The sequence below is a fragment of the Solanum verrucosum genome, unplaced genomic scaffold, assembly GCF_900185275.1.
Source record: "Solanum verrucosum unplaced genomic scaffold, falcon-dt-bn FXZP01000009.1, whole genome shotgun sequence".
Taxonomy (NCBI): Eukaryota; Viridiplantae; Streptophyta; class Magnoliopsida; order Solanales; family Solanaceae; genus Solanum; species Solanum verrucosum.
This window is the reverse complement of record NW_026020231.1, coordinates 914,870-938,492: the sequence shown is the minus strand read 5'-3', so window position 1 is coordinate 938,492 and position 23,623 is coordinate 914,870. Positions and strand designations below refer to the sequence as shown.

The window sequence follows — 23,623 nt, the reverse complement described above, 5'->3', positions numbered from 1 at the left end:
CATAAAATAATTTAAAAAATATTTTCATCCGTACAAAACACACCCTAATTAATGGAGAATTTTTATTTTTTTTTTGGAAATCTCAGAGCATCCTACAACATCTGTCACAGTCTCTACCCTTTGAGCTTTGAATTAGCAATTAGTGATAACTACTCATTATGCAATAACTCACACATCATTCAAAAAAATGTAAATCACATTAAATAAACCCTATACACCCAGCTCTTGGATAAGTAGCACACAGAGGTCAAATTCGATTTCAGGTCTCCCACATGGGAGAGCCACCTACCAATCACTTAATCATGCCCTCGCGGGTTAATGGAGAACTGTTATAAGTAGGGTTGTGTATCGGTCGGTTCAGTTCGGTTTTAAGTATTATCGGTTCGATTTATCAGTTTTTGGTTTTTAAATATGCTATCGGTTTTTGGTGTTTAACAGTTCGGTTTTCGATTTAACCAATAAGAAAATGTTTGCAAAACTAATATATGACTTGTCCAACAATTTGACGCAAAATAAAAAAGAGAGAAATCAAATAACTCATTGAGTGCAAATGTTCTGCTTAGTGTAGTAATAGTATAGCAAATACTCACAATTCACAACCCTAGTCGTTGCATAACCCTTGTCATCGTCGTTGCGAACCCTAGCCGCCACCATTCTTAGCTCTTTAGGTTTTGACGCTGTGAATCTAAAGACTAATTAAAGTAATACTAAAACCTAAAGGGTAAATGTAGAGATCAAAGTTAAGTAGTGTTAATTGTGTAGGGTCTTAAGCTATAGTCTAATATAATGATTATATTAATATTTTTTGTTTGATATTTATGTGTGATTAAAAATTAAAATAGTGAATTATTATATTCTTAATGGGTTATCGGTTAATTCAATAACCCAATAATAATAAACAATAACACTTTTTTCGGTTCGATTTTTGCATACTCCTAGTTATAAGGGTGATATGCTACAAAAGAATGACTATAAAATCTACGTAAATTCTGCAGAACAATTATAAGATTAATAATGATACACAAAATGAATATTGAGCCGCTAAAGTTTAATATATCTACAAGATAAATGTACAAAAATCTGAACGTTAAGATAAATATATGGTCATATAAAATAGAAATTATTACATTCGCGAAAAAATTCAAATAATATGCATGAAAAATAAAATTAATTTGGTGTAAAGTATATTTACTTCCGGTATGAATAAATTGTTAACAAAGTAGACTTTACAGTCTTCCATGCATATACAATTTACACATTATGACCAAAAATAAAATTTTATAAATTTAGCAATGAACCTCATGAAAAAGAAAAATATAAGCACATACATGGTTTAAACTTTTGAAAGAAGTGAAACTCAACACCTTCACGAGAATATGGTGATCCTAAAACGACAGCACGTGTAGCATTAAAAGCACATCATTTTCTTCTCTTTTATTTTTTCGTATTTGGATTATATTAAAAATAATCATAACATTAAAAGTGAGTGTTGAGAAGTTGCCATATATATCTCCACATTTTACTCTCAATAATAGCATGTTATAAGAAATTATAACCGTCATTATTATGGGATACTAGTAGTTGTATATACAACTGTAATTCTCATGCTTCCATCTCTTCCTCCTTTAATTCTTCTTTTCAAATTCAAAAAATCCCATAACTCCCTCTCCTTAACATTCTCCTTTTTGCTCTCTTCAAGGAAAAAAAATAAATCAAACTTCCCTTATTTGTTAATTGAATAAGAATGAGCAGTCCATACACAGTAACCAAGCTTGTTAGATGGCGAATTAGAGATTGGGTATCTTGTTTCTATGCTTGCAGGTTCCCTTTAGGTAATTTTATTTCTTATGCTCTGCACTAGTTTTTTTCTTCTGTTAGTACTATAATTGATCTATTAGTACATTTGTAGAGGAAGAATCGAATAAGTTTTGCGTAATGACGCCTCAGAAATCGAGTAGGAAAATGGTTTTCGATCCGATTGGTGATAATAGCAGGAAGAACAGAAAGAAGAAGTTGAATAAGAAAATGGAACAGAGGAAAAAGGAAATAGTGAAAGTTTCAGCAGAGAAGGGTGATAAGGAAGGAGAAAATGACTCGAGCTGGCCTCGATTCTCAGAAGAAGATTATATAGTGTTTTGCTTTGAAGACGATGGAGGAATACATATAGTGGAAGATAGAAAATCGGAGGTATTTCACCAGAAAATTGATCATGCTAACGTTACTTCAAAATCTGTTTGTAGGAAGGTAATGAATCTTCTTCAATTCACCTTTTTTCGCGTAATTTCCTGTTTGTAAAAATATTAAATTCTCAATGTGATCAAAATATTTCTTGTTGGATTGTTGAAAAACAGCTTAAATATGTAGAGAATGCACCAGAGTTCCTTCCTCAGAGTAAAAGCGACACGATCAGTGTAGATGGAGAAAATAGCTTTGAATCAGCTGAAGAACAGATCCCCGTTATAGACGATAAGGTAAGTCCAATCTGAATGCACATTTTGGAGCATACATTAGGTGTTTAGTTGTGACAATTTGAGGGACTGTCTATGTATTTGGCGCTTTTTGATCAACAATATTCTCACTTATCCTCTACTCCACCTTTTAGAATTCAGAAATTGTTACATGTGATTGGCAGGACGGGGGAAAAGGAATCGATGATATGGAAGATGAATGGCCACCGGCTGTTGTTAAGGAGATCAGTCACATAGGTGAGGTTAGTGATGGCAAAACAACTCCATCTGCGGAATCAAGTGATTCTAATTACTCCACTGGTAGCACGGGTTCCTTTGCCTTCCCTGTGTAAGTATAACCATTTCTTCAAAATTATGATACTCTCTTGTTTAACAAGTATCAATGTACTTTTGATTGATTTTAGCAGAATAAGTAACTGTCTTTCGCTAAAATTGCAGGTTGGGCTGGGAATTGATGGGCAGTCCAGCTCCAATGCCAAAACCTGAAGAAGACGACGACGAAGAAGAAGAAGGCTCACGTTTTGGGAAGCATAAGGCTTGGTGCAGTGTGCGTCATCACTGTTGCAAATTTTGACACCTTGTTCTCCCCCTTTTCCCCATAGGACATGTTCTTACTGGATTCATCAAACTCTTTAAGAATATTTATATAGATCGTTCATTTTTTACCTTGTTTAGTATGTTTTACGTATTTCCAGCAACAACAAAATTGAGTAATGAGAAAGAGAACTGATATGTCAAATGCATACACCAATATAGAAATGGGAAGGTCAACTATAAAAAGAAAAAAGTGGCATTCAATAACACTGTTCAGAATACAGCACATTACTAACTAATTATACTTAAGAAATTTACTGTCACCATTAATTATTTGAACAACATCATTTGCATAGTAATAATAAAAACTATAGCAGACAATTTCCCAATTAGAATCCATGTTATGTTCTTATAACAAGTGACTGCAGATATAATCTTGCTTTGGCAGCTTCGGAAAAAGATGCTTCATCTTGATTTTCTTTAGCAGCAGCAATTGCTGCAATATAAGCTTCTCTTGCCAACTCTACTTCCTCCATTCCTATTTCATTTGGCTGATCCTGTACAAAACAAATCTGAGAATTACAATGCAACATAAGAAGCTGAAAAGACAAATATATCAAGTCCTTAATAGCATTGACCTACCCAGAAATTGGGCAAGATATGTACATAATAATTAGATATATAACAATGTTAGTATAACATCCAAGAAACCAGGTGAAGGTAATTGTTAGCTTACGTTTTCAATGTTCTTGTTGCATAAGTAAGGGATAACATCATAATCTTCAGCTAAAGTCCTAGAACCATTCTTTGTCAATTGTTGAACAAACTGCATGAACCATGCGATTTCTTGCCGCACCACATCTAAATCTTCCTGTAGTTTCTCCACTTTCTTGCTGGAAGTCATAGCTTCCCATTCTAACTTCTCCACAGCTGCTTGCTTGTCAGCTAGCTTAACCTAAGAAGAGCAAAAAAGAAGACAACGAGTGGCGGTTCACCCATCAAATTATGGAGATAATGGACAACATCACGGAAAATCTGAGCACAATCTAGTAGGAGTCAGTCTAAAGGTGCAGTAATGTGAAAGTGAACACGTCAGGAAAGTTAACCATAAAGCATTGCTTGAAACTTCTAGTTGGCATCTGCTTCGATACTAAACAGAAAATTACGGATATTTAATCTCCATTTTCTTAGTCTGTCTAACACAGGACCAAAGTTGAGCTAATTGGCTAAAGAGTAACTGAGAGACATTTAACTGAAGCCACACAATGGCTTTCTAGAAAAACCTGCATCTTCCGCTTTTCTATTTTGTGGTTGGGGTTGGAGAGGGTGCAGGATGACATTAAATATTACCTTTGCATCTGATAGTTGCGCTTGAGTCGATTTGAGTAAAGAGTCCTTTTCTGCATATTCCTTCTTCATTTCATCTAGTTTAGCATAAATAGAAGCCATTTCATTCTTTGAGATCTCTACTTCCTTCAAAAGTTCATCTTTCTCCGATAATTTCTTTTGCAAATCCTCCACTTGCCCCCTCAAAGCCATCAATTCTTCTCTATCTTTTTCTGACAAATATGATCTTGAGGACGTCATTGAAATGTTATCAGAGCATCCATCTTGGTCACCACCAACATTTTTATTTTGGTCCCTATGCTTTTTTGTTGATTGAGCTGCATTTCTTCCTTTTGCTTCAGAAGTCTGCAGCAGTTGTCAACGTTAGCATATGTAATGGATCAAACCAAACCAATGCTAGTTTGCATGCAATCAAGAGATAAGCAAGGAAACTTGCTTTACATAACAACCTTACAAAGAAGAATATGCAAGCAATGAGAAGTTAATTCACATACACAACAAATCCAACTGCAATGCCTATAGGAGTATCATATTTGATCAATTTCAGCTGAAACAAAGCTGACTTCTTATTTATTGTAGCAAGTTGATGGGGATGGCTTGACCTACTAACCTGAGAGAAGAAATGGAGCTGGAGAAGGGAACTGGTACATTAAAGGCAATTATAGAGTAAGATATTAAACCCTTTTGATGCAAACTCTAATTAAGTTTGTTTAGAGGAAACCGCAAATTTGATTTGAGTTGGCGTGCATGGATCTGAAGATGTCTGGCATTATTGTTCCACACAAATAGTAATTATCCACAAAATCAATGCAAGTGAAATTCCAAGAAGGTTTATATTCTTATTTTTCCATGCACTGGTAACATTCACATTGCCATTGCAGTGGTAAGTTGGTAACTAGCATTTTGAACCTTGCTTTCCAGCCTCTAATTTCCCATCTTTTAACCGTAGCCTAATTTCATATCCCAAAAATGGATGACCACCAACAATATAATCATCCATTGTAGTAGTCAGGACAAGCTAAAAATCCGGCATAAATAAACAAGCAAGACTAAAAGCATCTCCAAGACAACCACTTGAAAGATTAAACACCAATGATGAGTGAGTACAGGCAAATACCTGCACGACAAACTGACTTCTATGCATTATTAGTATTCAAAAAGAACCTCACACACTGTATCTGAAAAACAAGCACCCCACATAAATGTATAATAATTTACTTTCTTAGTCTTACGAAGATACTAGTTGCTAGAGCACCCAAGGGTGTGGCTTATGGGTCAATGAAGTGGGTTGAGAACTATGAGGTCTCATTTTCAAATGTCAAAAACAAAAATTCTACGTTATTTCTTCCCATCTGTCGTAGTCTTGGTGGATAGAGTTACCTAGTACTCTCTCCGTTCCTTTTTATATGTCATCTCTTTGTATAAATAGTTGGTTCATAATACTTGTCATTTCATAAAATCAATGCATAAATTACCATATTGTTCCTTTTTTACCCTTGTGAGTTATTAGCCTTGAAAATATACATTTGACCAACTTAGAAAAGCTAAGTAAATGATTCATGTTCATTGGTTAAATTAATTCATATTCATTGATTGAAAACTTGAGTTCCAAAAAAATTAAATAAGGGTAGAAGGGTAAAGTTACATAATTTCTTAATGCATGTGCAAAGTAAAAAAGAGACATATAAAAAGGAACGGAGGGAGTATTTGTTACTGGTGGAGGTGATAAGTTGGCCCAGACACTATGGTTGTATGAAAAAAATTAGTTGCTAGACAGAAGCAGTGTTTTACTTGCTACAGTTGCATAAATATATAAAAGAAAAGTGAGAAATGCAATTTTCAGAAGGATTGCAAGGAATTATATAAGTAACAATCTGATTCTGGTTACTTTATTGAACTTTCTATGATTTGTCTTCTGTCTCCCAACAGATTTCTCCATCAAGATATGACGAAGTAGATTTCAGATGAACACAAATTGTTTAGCCAAAATACTAATCTTATGACTTCTAAGAACTGTATCAGATATATGTTTCCTGACTAGATTGTTTGCAATTGACCGTGAGGTACTTAGGAAGAGATTCTTTTGCACTGATTGCAAAGTGGCAATACTGTAACATATCCAACACCTCTAGTACTTCATCTCTATCTTTCTTTCAGTTTGAGGGACCTCCCAACAAAAAAAACTTACTTCTCATCAAGTGGGAAAATCCAAGCACGGGATTAGCCTTCAGTATCAGGACAAAGCCAACATTGGGATAGATTAAGATCCAACAATACCCTATGCCTGGCAAGTCTAGAAGTTCTGGTACCTCACTTGCTCACACAGAGACATACAAAAAGACAAAAAATGGGCCCGAATGAAAGTTATTCAACTGTCAAGGAGTCCATAACAATGAGAAAGCAGGAAACCAAAATACAAAAGGTTCCATGTATTCGAGAATAAATCTGGGTCTATATTGCTGTCAACCTGGAAAATAGTTTGGTGAAAGTACTCTTAACAATATTTGAATAGCCATTCAATCACTAGTTTAATGAGACCTAAGTGAAAACTGGGTCTGAGACTTAAACCAAACTGACATTCTGGTTTAGACATCATTTGATCTAAAGCAAACTGCATCCTACTTTTAACTTTGAAGCTACTGAAAAGATGTCATTAAAGTAAAGATACTTCACAAAATGCGTTCAGTATAGAATTTGAAGCATTCTGTGAAAAGTGGATGAAGTGCTTAGTATCTACTATTTCCTTTTCTGGTATGACGCTATGAGCAACCTGAAAATTGATTTATACATACAATAACCATAAATTTTTAAGTTAACATCTCTTTGCAATTTCAGTCCAGAGGTAAGTCAAAATTCAGTCCACCCGGACTTACTTGAACCTCCAAATGCTATAAAAGGCTGCAATTTCTATATCCTATGAAAAATGCTGCCAGGAAGGTAAAGCATTAAATAAACATAATGTTATAGGAAAAGTTTCCAGGGAACTGGGGTTTATTAATCGTTGCTCTATCTATATACAAACCATTAAAAAAACGAAATTTACCCACGAAAAACTGCAAGCAAGTTGAAATTAAATCATCATTTCTAGATTTCAGACTAAAAATATGCCCAATAGGGGAAAGTGGGAGACGGAATTACCTTCTTGTAAAGAGACTCCCTTGAAGGCGTTTTAGTGTAGGTCATTGATCCCCTTCTAGTAAATGAAGACTTCGCCTTTCGATCCTGTAAAATCCACATGAATAAAATTCAAAATTCACACCCAGTTCAAGATCAAAGAACAACTCGGGTCAAGCAAAACTTTACTCATTCGGTAATTTTAGAAATTCAACATAATACACCAGATAACCGAACTGAAAAAAGCAGACCCAGAAAGAAAGAAAAAAAGGATTACAATGAGAGATTGAACAAGGGGGACGATCTGGACGAGGTCATTAAAGAGGGTACGGTCAACAGTTCCGGCAGCCGAATTAGAGAGAGAAGAATCAGTTCGCCGGAGAGTAGGAGAGCGGTCCTCGCCGGAAAGCCAAGACCTGGAGTCAGCTCCGGCACCGAAACCGCCATTGTTGTCCTGCAAATCTAGTAACTGCTGAGGCTCATACATTGTCGGATTTGTCGATTTCTGAGAATATTGAAATTTGAAATGCTTTTGGTTCTTCTTAGACTTTATTTATAAAAGGTAAATAAATATACATTCGCTATTTTTTGGCTTTTCAAAAATAATTTCATTTCAATATGCTTTAAGGGACGTTACAACTAAAAAGAAAGGTTTAATTTACTAAAATACCCATCAATTTCTAGCTAATTACGGTTTAATCTTTCTATCCATTTGCCGGCCTGGACCTTGAGAAAAAAATTGAAGAATCAGCATATTTTTGTAAATAGATATTGCAAAACATGTTGACATGTCGTTATTAATGAATTAAAAATTGAGAATCCAGAAATTAATAAGTAAATCATTACGAAAAAATCATAAAATTCGGTTTAATTTTGAAGATCACCTGCTCAATCAATTCGATCATTCTTGCCAGAATAATTTTATGTTAAGTACATAAGTAGGATAACTTTTCGAGGAAATTATTTAGGCTAAGTAACATTTCAGTGATTTATTCTCGACGGCTTGTTAATGTAGTAGGTTCTACTTGTACCTATCTTAGCTGCTACATTACTAGAAATTCCCAACTTTAGCTTTAATAAATATACTTGGAAGTCTATGATTGGGATAAAAAGTTGCTTGGTATAGGATGCAATTGTTGGTATAAGAAATGAAAGTGAGTTTTTTTTTTCCGCTTTGATGTCTGGTATCCACATTAGAGTCTGACTAATTCTGAATTCACGTTGAGAAGTCTCACATTGAGGGTAAAACGCTCCTTAACAAAGACAATTTTGTACTCAAGAGAACTCAAACTCGAAATCTCTGGTTAAAAATGAAGTTTCCACCACAAACTCTTATTGGTGAAAGTGAATTAAACTTACATGGATAATAAAAAATGCAATATATATATATATAACAATATCGAGTTAGACATCTGAAAAATAAAATATTACTTAAATGTAATTATATCACTAATGCAAAAATCTTTTATTATTAACTTAAATCTAAAACAATCGCTCACTTCTTCCTAATTTATATCATTTTGAGACATCTCAAATATTTAATATACGATTTCAGTAATCATCTAATATGACATTATTCCTTCCTAGGATGAAATACTTTTTCTTAGTAAAATTTGAACCGCCAAATTCTTCTATCTTTTCACTTCTTCACCTAGTTTATTGAGATTAATTAAAACATTGAAATATTGTGTACAATCTAATGCATTTTATATCATCAGTTTCTTACTTTTCAATCGAAGTTTCTTAAACATGAAATGGTCCTTAAAGATAAATAAAATTTGTGCTAAGCAAAATTTAACAATCCTTCGATAAGACAGAAAATAATGACAAAACATGAAATTATTGAGCAGGTCTATATGTCTCAACGCCCGACCTTTCTTATATTTGTTCAATTCAAATGTCGAAATCAAGATACTCTATGTAAAGTTATAACAATTATTTTACTAATAAAATGACCTAATTATCTTGTCCCTAATACGCCGAACCAAATTAAGGACCCCTACAAACTATAATATCATATATTTTAGAGAGTCAATTATGAAATGTCAATTCTATGATTTAAAAGGTTGCAGTACTTCTAACTAACAAAAACTGCTATCGTCGGCTAATTAATTTAAGCATTCCCCACGCAAAGAATTGTCCAAAAGTGTAAGTGAAGGATTAATTTCTTATTGACACAAACTAAGAAAACTTAAAACGTAACCATTAATTTGATTTTAATAACAAATTGCATTAATTGTACTACCAAATAAGAGAGTATGGATTTCCCTATAAATCCATCCTTCTTTTTTCCTAATATATCAAATTGATATTAACAAACTGAATTTTTGGTACATGTATATGGCTTGTTTGCAGGTTACGATCAGTTGTTGATTTAAAAAGGTATTTTTCTTCATTTATTCAAATGTTCATTTTCCTTGTGTAAGTATTTATTTGTTGTTGTCATGAATATTTATTGTATTAGGAGATGTAGTTGTGTGAATAATCAACGATTGTTGAACTATCATTTCTGGGCAACTCCAGAAGCATATATATATATAAACAACACACCAAGGGTGTGATCTAGTGGTACTGGATTGAGAACTATGATCGATGTCTCATGTTCAAATTCCAGCATAGACAAAAAAACATTAGGTGATTTAACTTCTTTCCATTTGTCCTAGTCTTTTGGTGATAGATATCCTGTGTAATTAGTTGAGGTGCACGTAGGCTAGTAGGGAGACCAATAATATATCTGCAACTGCTACATGAGTATTTTGATCATTGTGAGGTTTTCAATCTAAAATGTGTCTTTAATAAAATGGCATAAAATAAGAAACAGTTGAGACCTTGTAATATAAGGATTAATTAAGGTCATCTACTCTGCCTTAGTAGTTGGTTCTCCACTTTCACTGGTTTGGTTTGTTGATTGGTATCATATTTTTCTACTTGTCCATGCTTTTCTTTTTGTAATCTTTATTACTTCCATTCTTGACTTCTTGGTGGTAGGAAATGTATGAATTTATTTATGTGCAAATTATTTTTTTCCCATGAAGATGTATGTCACTTTCTGGTGATGTAGATATAGCATAAGCCCTCATGGTATGTCACTTATGATCTATGCAATAACATGGAATTTGTTTGTTAGCTAGTTTTCACCATTTCAAACAAAATCAAGACGAAGAAAAGAGGTCTTCTTTATTTTTCTTGATATTCTTGGCTGATTTTGACTCATTAGTCTTCTCCTTTCAATCAACTCCTTGCTTCTTGTTGGCTGCTAATCTCTTAACTGAACTTCATATGACTATATTAACCACACTTTTTCTTATTTACTTTATATATTTGCAATTTTCTCGAAGCTAATACTCAAATCGAACATTCATCTATCATCATGTAGACATATATATGCTGAAGTCAGATTTTAGCTTCTTTTCTTTTTAGTTTTTGGTCTATAAGATGGATTCTCGGACGAGTGTAAGACTCTGATCTTCCTGTAGACATATGCTGATGTTCCGTGACCCTGATTTTCTTTTCCCAGTAAACGTTGCTTGTCATTATCATGTCCATCTCAGGAAAAGAAGATGTCAAATGAAGCAATAAAATTTGAACCTTTATGCCTAAAGTTATCTTGAAATATCACAAAAGAGTTGGTGACTTTCGCGTTATAATGAGCTCTTTTCTGTAATTTTGGTGCCTTATGATGAGCTCAGTCTTCCCTCAACTTATTCAATATGATTCAAGCTTTTCTTTATGTATGGTACTGTAGTTCTTTCATGTAATTAAATGCTGTTATGTTGGAACATGACAGTTCTTTTATTCACTGCAGAGAAAGAAAGATGCAATGTAAAATCTGAATTATATGGAGTGCAAACTACCCGAGTTAGTTGTTTTTCTTCAAGACAGCAACCATCAAGTTTTCAAGGACATATGTATGGAAGGAGAACAATGTTCTTTGGAAAATTGTGAGTTGAACCACCATAATATTTATTACATGCTCAAGTATGAACTGGACAATAGTGCAGAATTAGAGAACAGAGTTTCTGAATCGTACGAGGGCATTGTTAAGCAGTTTGACGACTCTAAAAATCTGTTGATGGAAGGTAAATCGGATACTGAGATTGCTGATGCCATTTCCTATAGCCACGATGTTCCAAAACAGCCGAGTTTGGACAGAGAATCGGTTGATCAAAAAGAGAATCAGGTATTCTCTCTATACTTCACAGTTCCTGAATCCTGACTTGTTCTGTTTCAGTTTTTTGTTTCTTTTTGGGTTTTATAGTGTCTCTACCCCCATATGTTGTTACCTCTTTTTATAGGATCAAGAGCTGAAACTAGTTTCGATGACGTCTAAGTTTGTCTCCAAAGAAGTATCTTGTAACAAAAGTAGTATATCAGATTCAATCTCTAGAGAAGCATCAGCACAAAATACAAAGGCTGAAAACAACACCAGCACTGAAAATGGAACGCCAAGAAGTTTAGCGTCATTGTTTGCAGATCAGAACACTGAAAAGTTTCCAGATCGTGAAGACATGAATCTTGTTGTCATAGCAACGAAGCAATGTCATGATAACATCTCTATACGCTCGAGTAGCACCAACAGCACAAAATCTTTTGCCTTTCCTATGTAAGTAGTTTCTGCATGCTAAACTATTTCTAACACTTGACCCCAATATCTCATATGTTTACATACCGAAGTTTAACTCTTTATCAAACAGACTAACCTCAGAGTGGCCCGGCAGCCCTGTCAAGATGGTGGATAAGAGAGAGTTTAAAAGGAGAAGTTGTCACTGGAAAACGTGCTTTGGTTGCTGCAAATTTTGATTTATTTAGTTTTCGGAGTTGTCCATCATCTTCACTCTTCTTGGTATATAGACCATACATTATACATGTTGAATTATTATTGTGGACATTTAGCAATCAATTGTTATTTCATACAGAAAAGATGTTTAAAGCTCAAAGTAGCAGATCTCAAACTTTTTGAATGCTTAATCATAGTTATTGTGCAGATTAACCTCCATTGTTAATAAATCACTACACTGAAGATTCTGAATAAAATTAACTCAAAGTTTGTCCGGATTGTTCTTCTCTTATTAGAATATAAACTCATAATAGGCGCTTTTAACCCATCACATTTGCAGGATTTTTCGTAAGGTGTGTCTCACCATTTAAATAAGTGAGCTTAAGAAAAATGAGGCTGAGAACTTTGAGCATGAATTTGTGTTATTTACTGTTTTCACTTGCTTCAAAGCTTTGCTTATCCCAATTTGGTTTCATTTGTTTCTCAAAATCTTTAATTAACAAAGAGAGTTTGGGAAAGAAGAAAGAAAACTTTGATTTTTTTGGAATGTGAGACCCAATCAATCCACTTGATCATGAAATTAAATAGAGAAATTTTCATAAATAATAGGAGTAGTAGAATTTTGAAACCTATTTTTCATGCATTATGCATAGCGATATATTTTATATCTATCCAACGTAACAAGACTTTCCCCTATTACTCATGTGTGATATAGTTAGGAGTGACAAATAGGTGGATTTGATCGGATTTTGATGGATTGAATATTGATTGAGTTAAAATGGATTGGATCACAATTCATCCATATAAAATATGGATTTGGTCAAATATGGTATGAATAAAATGATTGTAACCTACTTTAATCTTCTAAAGCCAAAAAATATCAAGTCAAAGCTAAATTGTTAATACCTTCAACCCTGTAACCCCACCAGCACCTGCCCCACCCCATTTATTTATTTTTGCCAACCCTACCCCCACTCATCCTATACCCCAACCCCCAATTATTATTTTTTATTTTCATAAACAAATAGTGCAATTAGGGATTTTTATGATAAGTGAGTGATATATGGGTATTACATATATGGATTCTCATGTTTACTCATTTTGTCCATATTTGTATGAGCTTAAATAAGTTGAAGTTCATATTTAACTTTTTAAGAAAATATGAGTGATCCATTTAATTTAATATGAAAAAATGGATCAATTTCACTTATATGGACTGAAATTGTCACCCTTAGATATAATGTATATATATCCTCAGTGGGATTTTATTTATGATATAGACATCATGAAAAAATAGATAATTACGATAGAGTCATTTAAAAAATTGAAAACACGTCAAATATGGGAGAAAATTAGGTTAATTAGGCTCGTCCGTACATTATCATAGTCCACTACTTATCATAATTTTTAGACTTCTCTTCCACCATAAGAATATGCGAAATTGAAATTTTACTTCGTAAATAAACATTTATATTTCAAAGTCAACTATCTTTCGTATCTGCAGCTCGTTACACGCTTCCACCGTCAATAGCGTAGACTTCACTCCAGTCTATCATTCCGTATTATTTGGGTACCCTGAATCTAATAAATATAGCAAAATTAGAATAAGTAAATTCTATTTCATTCATTCACTATTTTTTCTCATACTTCCAAATAATCCTCTTCAAGATTCTAAGTGATTTTTAATGGATTTGTGGCTGAAGGCACGGAGCTTCGCGGAGGAAGCTGCGAAGCGATCACAGGAGTTCACTGTAGAAGTTGCTAAGCGTACACAGGAGCTCAGAATTGGCTCCGCTAAGTTATCCGACGTCGTTTCAGAGGCTTCCAAGCGTTCAAAGGAGATTGCCGCCGAAGCTTCTAAGCGCTCTAAGGAGATCGTTGCCGAAGCTTCTAAACGCGCCGATCAGATCAAGTTTCAAATTCCCTCTGCCGCTGCACTCTCTAGCCTTGTGGATTCCTCAACTTCCCCTCAAACTGCTTCGGCTATTCCTACGCTGGCTGATCTCGAAAAGTTTGGAGTCACTGACGACTTGAGAGAGTTCGTTAAGGGCATCACTAGGGATACATTCCAGAATTTTCAACTTCAAGGTACTTGTTCTGCTCGCTTTCTCTCTCTCTCTCTCTCTGTGTCGCGTGCTCATTCTAATGCATGCATTGCTACCAGCATCTCTGAAAATGAGTAGAAAAATGTAGTACATTGTCGTATTAGCAGATTGTTATCGTTTAATTTGTAAGTTTATTCATTTTGTTGTGCTTAATCTGCAAATTCCTGTAGTACGTTTTCGTGTTTGCAGATTGTTATTGTTTAATTTGGAAATTTATTCATGTACTGTGCTTAAACTCCAAATTGGAAGAAATCAGATCTAGCCGTCTCCGATCTCTCAATCACCAACTATTTTCATATGATCACGGTGGAAGGGGTGGGGGGAGTACTTTAATTCTGGACACAGTTTTTGAAGCTCAGGAAGCTTTTCATGAGCGGCTATTCTGTAAGCAATCAGAACAAAATGAAGATGTAATTAGTTACTGAATTTTCTTGTTAAAAACTTATCACATACATACTGATTTACCAAGGTTAAGTCATAAGTTAAGGTGAGAATTCATAAGAGTTTACTATGCTTTAGTAATAAAAACATATGTGAAGACATGCGTCATGCTTCATTGGTTGGAACAAACACGATGTGGATAATTTTTAACCAATTTTCATTTCCCTGTTCAATTATGTGCACCTTCTTTCGATTACTTGAGTCATCCATCGTGAGAAGATACTGGCTTAATTGTAACGTTTATTGGTATGCAGATGAGTCAGAGATGTCTGATATTCCTACAGTCTCAAACATTCGGCAGGATCTTACAGAATTTCAGGAAAAACATGCAAAACTTGTTCTTTCATCTGTCAAGGTATGACTCTCATTGTCATTACTTGGTCAAAGTTGGTATAGAAAAGATCTCTAGTTTCTTATATTACTTACGTGGTGCTTAATCGAGCTTAAATAATAAGGCATCTTGACTGCCACTTCTCTTATGGTCTATTGAGTTTCAAACACTTAACTAGTGTTGGTCATATTTTTGTTGTTCCTAGTGCTAAATCTGACTTGTTACGTCAATGTAGATCATAGTTGTGTTGAGGGCTGCACCCTTTTCAAAGATAAAAGTTACTTCTCAAAAATTGTGATGAAGGCTACTATGTTTCACTGGACCTGCTCGGTGGAAGTGTTTACATACTGGTTCAAATAAGTTCTAGCTCTCTTTCTGTTTTTCCCGTTATAACCTTTTTGATTTGAGGGATAATTGACAGGGGTCAAGCTGTTGAGAATTATGCTGTTCTGATAAAGATGAATTTGGCAGTTAGTAGAACTAAGTCAACTAACAGCATTTACATGTTTGTTTCCTTTTTTTCTTTATGTGCAGGAAATCTCAAAGTTGAGGTATGAGATATGCCCACGCATAATGAGAGAGAGAAAGTTTTGGAGAATCTACTTCATTCTAGTTAACAGTCATTTGGCACCGTAAGTACCTTTCTGGAAAAATAATCTCTTCTTCCTTACATCAAGCTGAATGTGTTGCTTATTTTGTATTGTTGGAATATATTGCAATAACATGCGCCGATAATTAAATATCTATTTTGTGCGTTGTTCTGTAATTTTGGGTAAAGACTTTTTGTATAAGAAAGCTGCTGTAATATCATTTGGTCAGGATTATAAGATGAGTTTTTGACAAGTATTTAAGAGAATATAGCTATTGTTAAACCTTCAATCATCGAAATGGAGATATGAACTGGGCTGGTCATTTAAAGATTACAGCTTTCTGGTCATTCTCATTCCTATGAAACTATCAAATTGTGTGTGCTGAGCTAATACTATTTCCTCTCAGTTTCATAAAATTTGGTCAAATATGTGCATGTGCAGATTTTTCCTGTTAGTTCAGTGATGAAGTAGGAAAATTTATAAGAAGATAGCAGTATTATTGTGGACGCACAGTGAATAAAACTCTGTGAATGATAATTTTAATGGAAGCTTCGTATTTCCTTGACAAATCTGAAGAAGCATTTTCATTAAAGAACCCAACTTCTTTACACCATCGGAAGTCATATACTCCCTATGTTAAAATTTGTTTGGCCTATTTTGACTTGGCACGGAGTTTAAGAAAACAAAGAAGACTTTTGAATTTTGTAGTCTTAAATTAAAGATATGCCAAATGTACCAAAAACCCATTAATCTTGTCATCTTAAACATGCCATGTGGAAAGTTGAAATTAAAGAGTTTGCTACATTTTTTTTGGAACGGACTAAAAGTAGGCCAGCCTAGGCACAAATAGTTGAACATGCATTTCTTTGATTTCGCTCCGGTAGTTAGCTTCATTATTTAATCAACTACATTTGGTGTAGGTATGAAAAGAAATACATGGACGAAGAGAAAATAATATCTGCTGAAAAGGCAAATGTCGAGGAGGCAAAGGATATTTCATCAGCAGGAACAACTTCTAAACCAATGATCGCGGCAACAACCCAGACAAACAAGAAGGCAGCCTCATCAACTGCTGACCAGGATTTGGATGTTTTTCTTCTCGGAGAGGAAAGCGATGAAGAGCCAGGTACTTTATTTACCATCTCATGTTTTTGCCACCTGGTGTAAGGAGTGATAGTATTTAATTTATTTGTGGAAATCAGGAAAGATCCTGTTCAATGTTCATCATCCTTCTTTGCTCTCTGTCCTCTCCCACCAAAGAAAGCAAAAAGAAATGAATAAGACACAATTAATCTGAACCTGCCATCTTTCATTTCTTTGTACTCTTCCTTGACTGTACTGTGTATCGTTGACTTGCTAAAAAATGTATTTACAGTTTGGGTCATTCATAATATTGTCAGTCTATTTCAGTTATTTTAATCGGCAGGCTGTCCATTTACCCAATTCTGTCAAGATCACCATAATCAGTAGCCAAATGGTACAAAGCTAGAGGACAACTATGTTACGTGCTTAAATCCAGATTATCATCTTTCCTTGCTGTCATCTAGTTTATGGTATTTGCGTAGCATTTGAGGATAAATTGTACTATAGGCAAAGATGTATGTACACATAAGAGATGTGAAACACAAATAAGATGACCAAATCAAAACATCATTTACCAATCAAAATATAAGAGATGGTGCTTTCTTGCATCCACAAATTGTCAGTGTATATTCTCTTTCAGTCATTTGGCTTTTGTTCTCCAAGCAGCATTGATCTAACGGCTAGAAAGTAGCCAACAGGTCTGCATATTACAAGTGATCACCTGAGAAGTCTTTATTTATTTCTCAGAAGCTAAAGATTTATGATCTGATTACCACCAACAAGAAGTCTTGATTTTTGGTCTTGAAGAATAATGAAGTAATCAAAGCGTAATTTGTCCTCATATTGCAAGTCTATCCTTCTTCCAAGTTATCAGTTGTTTAAACTGGTTAACTCATCAGATTTTCTGTATTTCTTGTTTCTTTTTGGTTTTATTTTCTGCCTTTTCTTTTCCTTCCCAAAGCATTTATCTTGGTTTTTCTTCAAGATAGAAAATACAGGATCATTTCTAGATTTAGCCTTTGTGCTGCTGTTATTGGATTTCATTTGTATTATTCTCAAATTCAAGGAGAATAATCAGGCTGCTATGCACTGACTATCTGTTTTGTTGTTCAGATGATGGGGAGAATGCTTTTGACGATGATTTTGACAAGATATAGATAGGTGAGCACGGTTTTGTTCTTCGATATGAATTTGTATTTTACCAGTTGAATTTTTGTATTCCTCCACTCTCATGAGATGCTGAGATCATAACTAAGTTAGAAATTTGCATTCTGGTATAGTTATGTCAACCATGTAATGATGTATATATATTTTTTCGTGAGAGGACACTTACTATATGTAACATATTTGAACATCCCACATACAATGTACAAGGTGGATGTTTTGTTCATCTTGTTTCACAAGCTTTTCGTTCTTGGGAGGGGGACAGTTGGGTGACATGCTCTCCAGTACTCTAGTATTGGAACTTGAATGTGTATATCATATCAAATGGAATTATATGTTAAATGCCCATGTTATTAGGTTACAGTAATATAGAGATCTCACTTGGAGAACTTTCAAGAGTATTTTGACCAAGTATGATCTGAAAAGTTCAGCTCGAGTCAAGGTGTTATGGTACTTGGAGTTCTTTCTAGAAGCTCGTTCGGAGTGGTAGATTCTGATGACTTTTTGTGAAAGCCTGCAGGACAAGGTGAAACATCGGCTACTTGCTGCTTTGAGAAGTTGAAGTTGAAATACTTCAGGAAATTCACGCATGCATGCATGATATAATCCAGCTCATATGAAGTAGGCATATACTCGCATACTTGCTACCTTCCTCTGCGTGCATCTTGTCCATTCCTTCAACCTTTTTCTTTCTTTTTCAACTTTTATTTCCTTTGTTGGAGCTGCAGAAGATAAGGTAGGTGACCGAGGAGGTCCGTTGGTACGTAATGCTGTTCGTTTTGGAGGTGTAAAGTTAGAATTCTTTTAGTGACCTTATTATTCACTTTTTATTGAGTTGTTGGTTACTTTTTAGCTCTACATCAGCTGCTCTACATATAGTTTAAAAGTTCCGGCTGCATGTTGAGTTTCGAATTCTCAAGTTGCTGGTACGTACTCTGAATGTAGTTTTTTGGTCCAGCAGCTGCTTCTTCGACAATCTTTTTGCCTGAAAAGGGCCAAATTATTAAAAGTTAGTTTTGGATGTCAAATGTAAACGAAATAGAGAGGATGAGTAAAAATTGGAAGAGTGAAATTTAGTGCTAAGATAATGATATCATATTATTACTATCACCTTTCTGATAAAGACAACAAAAAACAGATTAACGGACATATATAATCAATCACATGTAGACATATGAAGGAGTACATATTATTTGAGTGGTGTATGTGGGTAACGGTAGGTGAAGCTGCTGCATTTAATTTAATTGACATCCAGTGGACCATTGGTACTTGTTGAAATTGCCAAAAATTACATGAGAAGTACTTAGGTTTGTCATGCAGTGTTTGTTCCTTTCTCAAACATCAATTTACTTTCAGTACTATATACAGTGTATGATTGCCCTTCTTAGGAATAGAAGTTCAAAATTAGTATGATAGCTGATTGTTTGTCTGGGAATATCTTATACCATGTCAACAGAACGTCTAAATTTTTTTTGATCTTATACAATTAATCATGTTACACTTTTTCCAGAAATGTTTATGCAAAAGAAAATTATATAAATGTAATTTCATTGCATAGTTCTTTTGAACACACAACTATTAATTCTTACCAAATAACTTCTATCTACCAAAAGTACTTAAGTACTTGTTTTGAACATTTTATGTGTAAAGGATTCTCAATGAAAAAGATTTATTACATATGTTATTCTTCATTTTAAAAATAGATAAATAAATAATATATATATTAAGAAAAGCCAAACAAAACAAGATCTTTTAAAGAATAATTGCAAATTTTTCAGTAGCATCTTAAACAGAATAATCACACATGTTCATGCATGGATCGGATATGTAGGACGGCGGACCTAATTTTCTTCGAACCTTGTTTTTTATTTGAACAGCAAACGTAATGGTTTATGTTAGTGTAGAATTTTGAAGCAAAGAAGTTTCATTTTTTTTCATTACATATTATTTATAGGATATTATTTGATATATGTTTCATTATTTATATGAAGCAAAATTGATTGGAGGAGACTAGTCAGAGCTCTTTTTGTCTCAACTCTCAACTATGAGACATATATTGCTGTTTGTTTGGTATTATTAGCTGAGTTGTCTTATTATGGCATTCATTATATGATGTGCTAGGAAGCAACTTTTCTTCCTTCCTTGTATTAATGATTTATGAGTAAATAATTAATTATTTGATATATTATTGATTCTGTTTTGTCTTTAAATAATAATACTCTTATTATATACCAGGCAGGCTTCTTTACAACATATACTGGTTCAACATATATGAGATTCCAAAATTCTATACACGTGTCATAATTACAATGATTAAACAGATTAATGGGTGCTAATTATTTTGGTTCCAGTTAATTGCTGTTCGTATTTGGTAAATTTTGTCCATAACCTAAATATACTCTTTATCTTCCAATTAAGGAATAATTGTTGCATTACCTTTTTAGAATTATTACACGTTCTACCTTGTGTCATCCAGCATTGGTTCCTTTCTCAATCATCAATTTCCCTTTCAAATATATATCCAAAAAAGGATTAGTAAAAGATATTATTTGACTGCAACACCTTGATTATAAATAAATTTGGACCTACCTAGGTTAAGTCTTAAGTGTAACATCTTTTAACACGTCAACCACTTTTGTGTTATACTTCTTACCTTATTTATCAAAATATAAAAATATCAAATCTTTCTTGCAAGAAGGATATAATGAAAAAGAAATCTTTATATGGAGTATTATCAAAAAAATTTCTATTCAAATCGTAAATGGCTTTATTCATTTCCTTTCTGGCCAATTATATGACAACTTTTCATTAAGGTGTTGTCTGATCTGGACAATTTTGAAGAAAAAACACATTTGAATTTTTCTTTCGAAGTAAAGAGTAATAAGTGCAAAGAAAAAATGTTCTTATAATCGTGTCTAATTTTGACTTGACATGAAAGTTAAAAAATATTATGATCGATATGTAGAATGTGTCAAACAGCCCTTTAATTTAATCTTGTAGTTTAAAAAGAAAAGGGAAAATATTTTTTTTAATGGACAAACATGAAAAATATGACCAAAAAAATTAGAACCATGAAAATATTATGTTAGAATAGTATTTTGAAACAAAGAACATTTGTCATTTCATATGCAAGTTGTTCAAAGATCCTAACGTTCAAGATTTTAGTTTGTCTCAACCATGTAATATCTTTTATTATTTTTTGGTATTATTAGCAGATTGAGTTGTCAAATTCGGAATTGTCACTATTTTGTGGCATTATTATATATTATATTATGTGTTTTCTCCCAAGCCACTACTTAATATATTTTCTTTCTTTATATTCTAATAATTTTATTTTTTTATGATTGATATAATTTCTTCCTTCTATTGTCCAACCATATAATATATATCTTGTCGATTATTTGTATATGATTACAGACGTGCATCGATAATGATTAAATGGATATTTGTTTCTGATTTTGGCTTCATTAAGTTGATCTGTACATTCTTTTCATAACCTACGCATTCCGTTTAAGTATTTATTTTTCTTAAGAAACTGCATGTATGTTGACCAACTTATAAAAATAAAAAAAAACCCGATTCATATGAACCCAACATTATTTATACGAAAAAATAAAAATATATATGAAAATTAAATTACTTAAATGTTTATCCTTTGGTCTCAATTTATGTAAAAGTGTTTGTCTCAATTTATATTTCTATTTAAATATGTGATTTACAATAGAAATAAGGTAATTAATTCATCTGTTTCAATTTGTTTGTCTTAATTTCTTTTTCAATCCGTTTAAGAAATATATTTTTTCCAGTTTAAATATCTGATTTTTTTTTACTAAATTTACGTGAGTCTAGACATCTCTTATGGGTAGATATAATGATATATGACTATTATGACTAAGGTAGATGAAAATAACTTAAAGTGACAATTTAAAGTTGTCAGAAATGATTTACGTGAGTCTAGACATCTCTTATGGGTAGATATAATGATATATGACTATGATGACTAAGGTAAATGAAAATAACTTAAAGTGACAATTTAAAGTTGTCAGAAATGATAGGTGTAACTTGTAACAATAAATAGAGCTAGTGTATACTATGCTAGAAATTGGTACATTTATTTATTTTTTTATGTAAGAAAGGGTTACTCATTACAGTTAGAATTAAGTTACTGAATCTTCACGTGGTGGAATTTACTTTCATTTTATATTCCCCTTTCTAGAATGGAAAATGAGTTTATGACAAAAAAGGAAATCAATAAATTAAATGACAGTTTGGTGCACCTTCTTTTGACTATGTTCAGAGTTTGTAAAATATTCTAATCATAAAGATGTATTGTACGCGGTTTTATTCTGTATTATTTTACGAAGTGAACTTGAAGTTAAAAAAATATCTAGTTACTGAATCATTAATCTTGATATTATAACTTTTTATCTTGACAAACCATAAAATGACTTTTTATCTTACATTTTCTTTGTAGTTATGGCTGACCTAATGAGTTTGGTGAAAAGAATAAGAAGATGCTAGCTAGACAAGTATAGTTTACTCCAATTTCTAAGGCCTCGAGGCGAATTTAGAAATTTTAAATTTATGTATTCTGGATTAGAATTTATTTTTGCTTAGTGAATGGCTGGGGTAAGAATATAGTATTAATTTTAGATACTCTATTAAATAAATTTCCAAATATAAATAAATACATGATTTAAATTAAAATTACTACGCTCAACCCTGACCACACCATTGTCTAATAACATTTATATAAAGTTGGCTTTAATTAAGCTTGGTTCACAGTTGATAAATGATGTGAAATATAGACAAATCATTGTCTAATTAAATTGATATATTAATGTATCTGTACGACAAGTTGTATTAAGTATTATTTATTGGTATAACGACAACAGATCATATATTGAATAATTGCCCATATATACAGTAAAACCTTTCAAAATATTTTATATATGGAAGAAAACTGTACACCACCCTCAAAGACTTTAATTATTTAAAAATATTTTATATATGGAAGAAAACTGTACACCACCCTCAAAGACTTTAATTATTTAATGGTCTTAATAATTCAGTTTACTGATGATAATTGACAAATTTATAGATGAAAATGTAAGTAAGAAAAGTGATGCATATTATAATTTATATATGTAAGGAAGAAAATATACTATAGAGTTGTACAATTATTAGAATATATATTACTACCATGTTTCATTAATGGAGTACCAATGCAGTCGATTTTTATTTGGCAACTCTAACACAACTGATAATTGATTTGAACTATTGATTGGTTCACTTTTACTATAAATTAAAATTCAAAAATTACTCAATTCCTTTAACATTTTAAGAAAAGATGACAATATATGTGCTCATATATGTATTATAATAATAAACGCATGATATGTGTTTTCTATGTAAAATAATTATTTAATTAATAGCTAACTAATAGTCATAGATTGAGTCGAGGACATAACACATAAATTTTGACCCTCCTCATTAGAAAAAAAATTAAGATACATAGATTTTCTTAAAATATATTGAGTAATTTAATTACTCCGACAAACCTGTATAAACAGTGAAGAAGTATAAAGTACTTTGGTTGGTTGTTGATTAATGTAAAACATAAAGAACGAAAAAAAGGACTAATAGAAGGATAAAATGCTAATTAACTT

At 32.9% G+C, this 23,623-nt stretch overlaps 4 protein-coding genes across 5 annotated transcripts; 3 read left to right on the top strand and 1 right to left on the bottom strand.

Moving 5' to 3' along the window:
- The first annotated feature begins 1,727 nt into the window (after positions 1 to 1,727).
- LOC125832514 (protein BREAKING OF ASYMMETRY IN THE STOMATAL LINEAGE) lies at positions 1,728 to 3,042 on the top strand. Its single transcript, XM_049511677.1, has 5 exons — positions 1,728 to 1,832; positions 1,910 to 2,244; positions 2,352 to 2,471; positions 2,633 to 2,796; positions 2,907 to 3,042. Exons 1-5 carry the CDS (start codon positions 1,745 to 1,747, stop codon positions 3,040 to 3,042), a joined length of 843 nt encoding a protein of 280 aa, XP_049367634.1. The 5' UTR covers positions 1,728 to 1,744.
- Positions 3,043 to 3,372: 330 nt separating this feature from the next.
- Positions 3,373 to 8,053, bottom strand: LOC125832512 (protein MICROTUBULE BINDING PROTEIN 2C). Its single transcript, XM_049511675.1, has 5 exons — positions 7,741 to 8,053; positions 7,488 to 7,571; positions 4,353 to 4,694; positions 3,739 to 3,957; positions 3,373 to 3,559 (listed from the first exon to the last, which is right to left on the bottom strand). Exons 1-5 carry the CDS (start codon positions 7,948 to 7,950, stop codon positions 3,404 to 3,406), a joined length of 1,011 nt encoding a protein of 336 aa, XP_049367632.1. The 5' UTR covers positions 7,951 to 8,053; the 3' UTR covers positions 3,373 to 3,403.
- A 1,740-nt stretch (positions 8,054 to 9,793) lies between these two features.
- On the top strand, positions 9,794 to 12,263 carry LOC125832515 (uncharacterized). Of its 2 annotated transcripts, none has more exons than XM_049511680.1 (4): positions 9,794 to 9,845; positions 11,269 to 11,643; positions 11,759 to 12,066; positions 12,158 to 12,263. In XM_049511680.1, exons 2-4 carry the CDS (start codon positions 11,302 to 11,304, stop codon positions 12,261 to 12,263), a joined length of 756 nt encoding a protein of 251 aa, XP_049367637.1. In that variant the 5' UTR covers positions 9,794 to 9,845; positions 11,269 to 11,301. The 2 variants fall into 2 exon arrangements, with proteins under 2 accessions (XP_049367637.1, XP_049367635.1); XM_049511678.1 differs by lacking the exon at positions 9,794 to 9,845 and adding an exon at positions 10,204 to 10,315.
- A 1,612-nt stretch (positions 12,264 to 13,875) lies between these two features.
- Positions 13,876 to 17,951, top strand: LOC125832513 (uncharacterized). The gene is made up of 5 exons (XM_049511676.1): positions 13,876 to 14,328; positions 15,041 to 15,141; positions 15,652 to 15,749; positions 16,628 to 16,833; positions 17,904 to 17,951. The coding sequence occupies exons 1-5, from the start codon at positions 13,926 to 13,928 to the stop codon at positions 17,945 to 17,947; spliced, it is 852 nt and encodes a 283-aa protein (XP_049367633.1). The 5' UTR covers positions 13,876 to 13,925; the 3' UTR covers positions 17,948 to 17,951.
- The last annotated feature ends 5,672 nt before the right edge of the window (positions 17,952 to 23,623 follow it).

Excerpts from the sequence above, each read along its gene's own strand:
- LOC125832514 (XM_049511677.1), top strand. The coding sequence starts at position 1,745 with ATGAGCAGTCCATACACAGTAACCAAGCTTGTTAGATGGCGAATTAGA. Across the intron at positions 2,245-2,351 it reads CAAAATCTGTTTGTAGGAAG|CTTAAATATGTAGAGAATGC; the intron begins GTAATGAATCTT and ends GTTGAAAAACAG. Across the intron at positions 2,472-2,632 it reads TCCCCGTTATAGACGATAAG|GACGGGGGAAAAGGAATCGA; the intron begins GTAAGTCCAATC and ends TGTGATTGGCAG.
- LOC125832512 (XM_049511675.1), bottom strand. The coding sequence starts at position 7,950 with ATGTATGAGCCTCAGCAGTTACTAGATTTGCAGGACAACAATGGCGGT. Across the intron at positions 4,695-7,487 it reads GGGAGTCTCTTTACAAGAAG|ACTTCTGAAGCAAAAGGAAG; the intron begins GTAATTCCGTCT and ends CAACTGCTGCAG. Across the intron at positions 3,560-3,738 it reads GCAACAAGAACATTGAAAAC|GATCAGCCAAATGAAATAGG; the intron begins GTAAGCTAACAA and ends TGTTTTGTACAG.
- LOC125832515 (XM_049511680.1), top strand. The coding sequence starts at position 11,302 with ATGGAGTGCAAACTACCCGAGTTAGTTGTTTTTCTTCAAGACAGCAAC. Across the intron at positions 11,644-11,758 it reads TTGATCAAAAAGAGAATCAG|GATCAAGAGCTGAAACTAGT; the intron begins GTATTCTCTCTA and ends CTCTTTTTATAG. Across the intron at positions 12,067-12,157 it reads AAATCTTTTGCCTTTCCTAT|ACTAACCTCAGAGTGGCCCG; the intron begins GTAAGTAGTTTC and ends TTTATCAAACAG.
- LOC125832513 (XM_049511676.1), top strand. The coding sequence starts at position 13,926 with ATGGATTTGTGGCTGAAGGCACGGAGCTTCGCGGAGGAAGCTGCGAAG. Across the intron at positions 14,329-15,040 it reads CCAGAATTTTCAACTTCAAG|ATGAGTCAGAGATGTCTGAT; the intron begins GTACTTGTTCTG and ends ATTGGTATGCAG. Across the intron at positions 15,750-16,627 it reads GTTAACAGTCATTTGGCACC|GTATGAAAAGAAATACATGG; the intron begins GTAAGTACCTTT and ends CATTTGGTGTAG.